We start from the raw sequence: 8,770 nt of genomic DNA on the forward strand, positions 1-8,770 counted from the left end.
ATGTTCGTCGGATCTGGGGCGTCCCAAATTGCTTTGGTTTTCGCCGATGTCGGGTAGATCCCTTCAATGCAAATTTGGTGGCCCAAATAGACGACGACTCGCTAAAAAAATTGACATTTTTCTTCCTTGAGCGTGAGCTTGTATTTACTCAGTCGCTCTAGCACTTTGGTCACTGTGTTGTAGCAATCTTCGGTGCTTCTTCCAGTGACAAGGACACCGTCGATGTTGCATCCAACCTGAGGGATACCATCCATCACCTTATCTATCATTGCTTGAAATATAGCGGGTGCACTTGCAATTCCAGCCGGAAGTCTTTGAAACTCGAACAATCCAAGGTGTATATTCACTGTCAGTTGTGGTAAGCAGAGGACAGGTCTAACACGCTAACTACCTTGCCACCCGCAAGCATCTTCTGAAAGAGGCAGTGGTTAGGAATCTGTCTTGAGCACTTGGTTGATGGTCCCCTTATAGTCTCCACAAAGCCTCAATCCGTCTCCCTGCTTGGCAACTACAACAGGTGTGGTCCATTCACTCTGCATTACTCGATTTATGTTTGCGTTCTATTCCAACCTTCGCAATTCTGCGGCAACTCTTTCCTTGGTTGCGAATGGAATTGTCGTGGCTTACAGTATACCGGCATGCTGCTTGTTTTTATGGCAGTTTTAGCTTCAAAGTTTCGCACTACTTCGGGCGTCTAGGAATACGTCTGAAAACCTCTCTCGTAGCAATGTCACTATGGTCTCTTTCTCCGACTGCGTACACCGTTTCCCATGTCTTATACTTAATAGCGCATGAAAAGGGACGAGGCACGGATAGACGACGCGGACACAGCGCTAACCTCCAACAATTTTTTATTCTACGAAGCACTTCACACATATATAGTCAACAGATAGCAGCGCACGCAAGCGCATAAGTACTGGTTTTGAACACATGACGGCAACGTGACATGTGTAATGGAAAAGATAAGATTGAAGATGAAAAAGGTGAAAAAAAAGTTTAGAATTTTTTGTTGTTGTAGCGACAGATTGGGATGCTATCTTCATTACACCACCCTCTGTACCTTGTTTAAAAAATCTAATTCTTTTTTGAAAGATCAATTGAAGGCGCGGTAACACAAGCATTCCCCAAACTAGCGATCTTCGCCGCTTCAATTAGATGCATAAACAGAGCAGATCAGTGAGTAGAGGTTGATAATTACAGGGTGTTTATGTTTTTGCGGCAAGAGTCGGTAAATATTACATCCTTTTGGAGTTTCAGTCTATCAATGTGTTTCACTGCGGATAGTACTGCATAGGCCTCTGCCGTAAAGATACGTGTTTGAGGATAAAGTACGTCGGATTCCGAAAAGTACGGACCGACTGCCGCATAGGAAACGCCAGCATGTGACTTTGATGCGTCTGCGTAAAATTCAGGGCAAAAGTACCTTGACTTTAGTTCTAAAAAGTGCATTTTTATGTGTGCATCTGGCGCGTGTTTTGTTACTTCAATAAACGATGTGTCACATTCAACCAGCTGCCACTGCCACGGCGGTAGTAGCTTCGCTGGAGGCATTAGGTGATGTTCAAGTAGTGGAGCACCCATTTCTTCACTGAGCTTTCTCACACGTAGCGAGAAAGGCTGCTTCGCTGTTGGTCGGTTATTAAATAGTGTGGCACACGTGGTATTGTTTATGGTAGAATAGGTAGGATATGTACGGTTGAATTTGTTTTTAGGAAATATGTAAAGCTGGCGTAAGACCTCTGAAGGTGGAGCGACCACACGTTTGCTTCCACATAAAGGCTTTGTACGGCGCTTGTCCTGAAGGCCCCGGTCGCGAGGCGGATTCCTAAATGGTGAACAGGATCCAACATATTTAAAGCACTGGGTGCAGCAGACTGGTAAACTATCGCCCCGTAGTCAAGTCGTGAGCCGACAAGGCACCTGTACAAGTTCAAAATGCATTTCCTGTCACGGCCCCATGTACGCGACAGTAGCTTCAATAAGTTCATTGTTTTCAGGCACTTAGCCTTCAAGTATTTGATGTGCCGAACGAATGTGAGTTTCGAGTCCAATATGATGCCGAGAAACTTGTGCTCTGCGCTTACAGGCAATATGGTACCAAAGAGCCTAATAGCAAGGTCTGGTACTATTCCTCTCTTATTAGTGAAAAGGACCCATGTTCTTTTCTCTGGGCTCAACCTGAAACCGTTTTCAGCAGTCCATTTAGCAACTTTATTTAAGCCATGCTGGACATGTCGTTTGCAGACAGCAAAGTTGCACGACTTAAAACCAATCTGCACATCATCTACATATACAGAGTAGAACGTCGTTCGTGGAATAGCCGTGCGTAGAGAATTCATTTTCACAATAAACAGTGCGCAGCTAAGCACACCGCCTTGCGGAACACCAGTTTCCTGGGTGAAAGACCTCGACAAGGCCTGGTCCACCCTTACACGAAAGATATGGTTAGAAATGTAGCTTTCGATAGTACTCAACATGTTGCCGCGGACATCCATAGTGGAAAGGTCTCGGATGATGCAGAAGCGCCATGTGGTGTTATACGCTTTCTCTAAGTCAAGAAATACGGAGAGAAAAAACTGTCTGTGTATAAAAACATCCCTTATGATTGCCTCAATGCGGACAAGGTGGTCTGTAGTCAACCTACCTTCTCGGAAGCCACATTGGTAAAGATCTAGTATGCCCTTGCTTTCTAGGACACAGATTAAGCACCGGTTAATCATCTTTTCGAAGAGCTTGCACAGACAGCTTGTCAAAACAATGGGTCTGTAGCTACTATAGGTAAGCACCGGTCCTTGCCCTGTTTAAGTATGGGGATTACTATAGCTTCTTTCGAAGAAGATGGAATGTAACCAGCGATTCACATGACATTAAATATAGAGAGGAGTGTCTTGTGTGTTTCAGGGTGTAGGTGATTGATCATTTCATACATGATACGGTCAGCACCTGGTGCCGAGCCGTTGCAACAAGCAAGATAAGCTTTAAGTTCGGCTAAAGTAAACGGGCAGTTTTAATGTTCATTTCGGGCCCATTACCGATCGAGGGGCTGTCGCTCTGCGCGCTCTTTGAACCTCAGGAATGTTTGTGTGTAATGAGATGCACTGGAGACACATTCAAAGTGTTTGCCCAAACAATATGCCTGATCCTCCAGGCAATCTCCTTGGGTACTCACTAAGGGCAGCGGGTTCGTCTCACGACCCTTCAATTTATTCACCCTATTCCCTACTTTTGCCTCGTCTGTGTAAGAGTTTATACCAGAAATGTACCTCTCCCAACTCTCTCTCTTTGCACGTCAACGTGTCCTTCTGCCTTGCGCTTTAACCTGTTTGAAATTAATAAGATTTTCGGCAGTAGGAGAATCGCGAAGCAATCCCCAAGCTTTGTTTCGATTTTTGCGCGCTTTACGACATTCTTCGTTCCACCAAGGAATGCGGCGCTTCTTAGCCAATCCGTTAGTTTGTTTAATACATTTCGTAGCAGCGTCAATAATAAAACCTGTTAGATATGTTACGGCGTCGTCTACGTTAAGAGCAACAATGTCATCACTGCCTAAGTGTGCCAGCTCTCGGAACAGTTCCCAGTTGGCCAAGTATTCGTTCCATCGAGGTGATGGTGGCAAGCATCCATCTCGTTTCGTTGAGTTTAACATAATTGGGAAGTGGTCGCTTCCATAGGGGTTCTTGAGGACGGACCACTCCAGGTATGGCATTAGTGTGCTCGACACTATGCTTAAGTCTATAGACGAGTATGTGTTGTGTGTAATGCTGTAGTATGTGGGTTCTTTGTTGTTCAATAAACGTTCACCGGAAGAAAACAGAAAATTTTCTGCAAGGCGCCCTCGCGCATCGCAATGAGAGTCGCCCCACAGGTGGCTATGAGCCTTAAGATCACCTACGACTATGTATGGCGGAGGAAGTTCATCGATGAAGCTCTGAAACTGTGTTTTGGAAAGCTGATAGGAAGGGGGTATTTAGACAGAGCTAATGGTGACTAGCTTACCAAACAACAATGCTCGGACAGCAACGGCCTCGAGGGACGTTCGGAGGCTTAATTGCTGACATGCAACGCCCTTATCGACCATTACGGCTACACTCCCCGACGAGGCGATAGCGTCGTCGCGGAAAGTCAGAAATCGCCTTAGAAAGTTTGTATGCGTTCATTTGAAGTGTTTTTCTTGTACACACATCACCTTTGGATTGAATTTGCGGAGGAGTTCTTTAACATCGTCAAGATTGCGGAGAAGTCCTCTCACGTTCCATTGTAATACTTGGGTATCCATATTGGAAAAGTAGTAAGTGATGTGTGTAAAGAAAGATAGAACTTACTTCACGAGACCTCTCCAGGCCCCATGATGGGGGTTTTGCCTTTCTTCCCGGTGCACTCGAGGGAGCTGCGCCGTTCTTTGGGCGTCTGAGACGCCGGTGGTTTGCTTGTATCCATCACCTCGTCTGAGACGGTGGATAGTGGCAGCTGAGCAGGGACGTTCGCAGGGGTTTCGGGTCTAACTGCACGGGCAGTGGCCCTGGGTCCAGCTGGCCCGCGGGTCTGCTGGCCGTCTTTGGCAGGAGGCGGAACAGCGCTGGCTGCTCCAGCCGGGGGGAGGGGCTGGTCGCGTGACCACCATCACACTTCGTGTGACTTGGGCGGCCGCCGAATGATGTGGTGCTGCCCCCGGTGCGCCACATCAGTGTATGAAGGACTGGACTGGTTGTGGAGACAGAAACGCTTACGTACCTCTGGGAAAGATACGTTTAGTTTGACTTTCAGTTCTTTAATTTGTTTCTCTTTTTTCCACGAGGGGCACGATCGTGAGTAGGCTGGGTGATCTCCTTCACAGTTGGCACAACGGGTTGCTGAAGTGCAGATGTCAGAAGCGTGTTGATTTGAACTACACTTAGCACAAGTACAGCGCCCTCGGCAGTTTTGCGACCCGTGCCCAAAACGCTGACACTTAAAGCATCGACGCGGATTCAGGATGTGTGGTCTGACACGAAGCTTGCAGTAGCCGGTTTCGATTGATTCTGGTAGGTTGCTGGTTCCGAAAGTTATGGTAATATGCTTGGTAGGTATTTGCTTGTCATATTGTCTTAGTGTTATCCTCTCCACCTTGACTACGTTTTGCTCTTGCCATCCTTCAAGTAGTTCGCTTTCACTCAGTTCAAGGAGGTCATCTTCCGAGACGCACCGCGCACTGTGTTCATCGACCTGTGTGGGCCCACGGAAACAGGAATGTCTCCAAACGCCACAAGTTTCGAGAGTTTGTCATACTGTGGTTTGTCGCAGACTTCGAGAAGAAGGTCGCCGCTTCCCATCTTTGTTAATTTATAGCCTGGGTCAATTGCTTCGGTGAGAGATTTTGCTACCAGAAATGGCGAGATCATTCAAACTGTCCTAGTTTCATGCTGGCTGTGTACAACGTGGTACTTCGGAAAAGACTGTTGCGGTTTCATAAAAAAATTAAACGTTTCATGGGTGCGGCAGCGATCAGGTAGCGGGGGAAAAGTGGTTGCCATGTAAAAACGGAAAGCTCGGCGGCCGTGGTAGCCACCCACCACCGAGCCCAACAAGGGGACGCTACAAGGTTGGAATACCTGTAGACGCCAGCCATGCATCGCAGCTATAACCTAATATAAAATACCCAAGGTTGGATAGCTACACCTGGTTAACACTTGCCGCCCAGATATTCGGAAGTGAGGAGAAGTTACTAGAAGACAGGTAAGATGGACAAGTGAAAGAGAAAGACAAAAGCTGAAAAGGGGGACAGGAAAAGGCGACTGCCGATTTCCTCCAGGTGGGTAAGTCTGGAGGGCTCGTCTATGGGAAGCAGAGGCTGAAGAGGTGTGTTGCCTCCACCGGGGGGCCTTAAAGTTCCGAACACCCAGCATCGGCTGAACCCCCAGGATCCCCCTTTCCCCAGATACGGCTAAGCCGCGCACGGATACACGCAGGAGGATCCAACCCCCATGTTCTCGGGTCCGTGGTGTCGCAACACACCAAACGCCTGCTTACGCAGACGCCCCTGCGGGCTCAACGTCTGGAAGTTGCGTCGTGGTGATTTCTTAGAAGTGTGGGCCTTGATATTGCGTCGATACGGGAGAGGCCATCTGCGGCCGCGTTGACTGGGCCTTCAGTGTACCAAAGTCCACGGTGAATTCGGAGATAAAGTTGAGCTGCCGTATTTTTCGTGCGGTATAAGTGTTGTGGTTTCGACGAAAAGCGAATGTAAAGGATTGTGGTGCGTGAAGACGTGAAAAATTGAGCCTTCCAGCATGTGTCGGAAATGTCGAATGCCTAAGTATACCGCCAGCAGCTCACGACCGAATGTGCTGGATCGCGTTTATGCAGATTTCAGTTTCTGCGAGAAAAACACGCGTGGGTACCAGGAGTTGCTCTGGAACTGCTGTAAGACCGCGCCGACAGCCATATTTGATGCATCGGTGATGATACGCATTTGTGCAATGGGCAGAGGATGCACCAGCAGTGTGGCATCAACCAATGCGTTCTTGGCAGCTTGGAAGCACGCTTCGGCGTCAGACGTCCAAGACAGTAGGGAGGACGGAACTTTCGTGGTCTTGAGTAGGTCGGTGAGTGGTATGATAATGCGGATGATGTTGGAAAGAAAACGGCCGTGGAAGTTGAGCAGCCCAAGGAACTGGCGGAGCTTTCGAATTGATGTTGGGCGATTAAAGTCGCCCAAGGTTTGAACCTTCTATTCCAGCGGTCTGATTCCCTTGCGAGTCACGCGGTGTCCGAAGCGCTCAATGTCGTCGACGCCGAAGACGCAGTTTGCGGGGATGATGAGAAGGCCGTGTTCCTGGAGCCTAGAAAACAGCGGGCGCAAATGGTCGCAATGCTATCGGCCTACTAGTGACGAAACCCTGGTGGCTGACTAGCCACCAGGGTGTCGTCGAGATACGCAAATACGAAGGGGAGTACCCGGGTTACCTCTTTGATAAACCTCGGGAACGTCTGAGCAGCGTTTCTCAACCCGAACGGCATGCGCACATATTTGAAAAGCCCGAATGGTGTCACAATTAAAGCCTTTGGGACGTCCGCTGGCTCAACTGGAATCTGGTGGTAGGTCATTACAAAATATACCTTACTGAATGCCACCACTACCGATAGGTTGGCAGAGAAGTCGTGAATGTGGGGGAGGGGATAACAATCAGAGACGGTGGGTGCGTTGAGGGCACGGTAGTCGCTGCACGGGCGCCAATTCCCAGGGTCACGCTTGGGAACCATGTGGAGAGCTGATGACACTCTGCTCGACGAAGGACGGATGATGCCCAGTTGAAGCTGGTGGTCGAATTCTCTTTTGGCGATGGCAAGGCGATTCCCAGAGAGGCGTCTGGGTCGGCAAAACACTGGAGGGCCAGTAGTGACAACGTGATGTGTAACGTTGCGACGTACTGGCCGCTAGAGGTTGGAAGGTTGCATGATGGCTAAGAAGTCTGACAGAGCTGAGGCGTACAAAGGTGATGGTACCTGAGGCGCCGTTCCAGTGGTTAGTGCCGTAGGTGCAAGGATGATTTGTATAGACATACTGGTCGTCGTGTCGACAAGTCGACGAGCGTCGACGACACTGAAGGCGAAGTGGCTCAGAAAATCGGCACCCAATATGGCCATGCGTACGTCTGACACAAAGAATACTCAACGGAAGGTGCGTCGGAGACCCAAGTCAATGTCAGGAGAGCGCTGACCATATGTGTTGGTAGCAGAGCTGTTAGCTGCTTGAAGAGGCGCAGTTTTCTGAGAGCGCTGCCGGCCTAGTCACACGACAGGAACGACACTGACATCTGCACCTGTGTCCAAAGAAATCGATATCCGGCAATCCTGTCAGTGACGTAGAACAGGCAGCTTGTCGTACGGCAAGAGTCACTGGCCGCCATTATTGGCTCTGCGGTATGTTTCCCTGCCAGCCTCAAGGGCAACGGCACTGACGTGCGCTGGCACCAAGTTGCTGTGGCACCAGCAGTATGCACGGCGACGAGGGCTTGAACATGAGCTAGACCTAGGAGACAATCTGGAACAGGAATCGCGGTCTCCTCGACACAGGTGGGATGGAGGTCGTAGTGCATTAACAGTCTCGGCAAGGTCATCGATCAGTTGCTCAAGGCGCGACTGCTGGTCTTCGAGTTGCGACAGCGGAACGGTAGATGCCGTCGCCACAGTACCTCTCGCTGCATAGTCAAGAGCGCAATCGGCCACCTCCGTCAGCTTGTCAAGGGACAGGTCGTCTGGTGCGGTAGCCAAGGCAATAACTACATTCTGCGGCAGGCAATGAAAGAACAGTTCTCGCAGCAGCGGGCTGGTTGAGTCCTGCATACTGTCACTGAGAAGCCGCCACATGCAATGTAGAAATTCTGATGGTCGCCGGTCGCCGAGCTCCTCTTCGTTGATAAGCCGCTGAAGACGCCTGCGCACAGACACAGACGTGCGGTGCAGCACCATCGTTTTAAAGTGGTCATAAGGGGTGGTTTCGCGGGTCGCGTGCACAACGTCGTAGGACTCCGCAACCACCTCCGTTGAGAGTGCGGAGACAGCGTAGTAGAGCGCCGAAGGGTGAAGATGGCCTCCACGTGTGTAAACCAGGCTGCAGAATTCTGTGGCCAAAACGTTGGCAGGTCAATCTGCTACATGGCGAAGCCCTCTGCGCCGATCGCCGGGCTGTCGTTCGGGGTCCCTTCCATGCTGTGGTGCTCGCCTTGCGATCACGTCCGGGTCACTACGTTATAGGAACTGAGGTTAGGTTCACTATAACATTTCTTGAGTC

General features: G+C 49.6%; 1 protein-coding gene across 1 annotated transcript; it reads right to left on the reverse strand.

Annotated features, from left to right (window-relative positions):
• Positions 1-7,872: 7,872 nt before the first annotated feature.
• LOC119463677 (uncharacterized) lies at positions 7,873-8,448 on the reverse strand. Its single transcript, XM_037724501.1, has one exon. The coding sequence runs from the start codon at positions 8,446-8,448 to the stop codon at positions 7,873-7,875; it is 576 nt and encodes a 191-aa protein (XP_037580429.1).
• Positions 8,449-8,770: the final 322 nt, after the last annotated feature.

This window comes from Dermacentor silvarum, chromosome 9 (genome assembly GCF_013339745.2).
Source record: "Dermacentor silvarum isolate Dsil-2018 chromosome 9, BIME_Dsil_1.4, whole genome shotgun sequence".
Classification (NCBI taxonomy): Eukaryota; Metazoa; Arthropoda; class Arachnida; order Ixodida; family Ixodidae; genus Dermacentor; species Dermacentor silvarum.

What these genes read in the sequence shown, in the direction of transcription:
- LOC119463677 (XM_037724501.1), bottom strand. Translation starts at nt 8,448, where the DNA reads ATGGTGCTGCACCGCACGTCTGTGTCTGTGCGCAGGCGTCTTCAGCGG.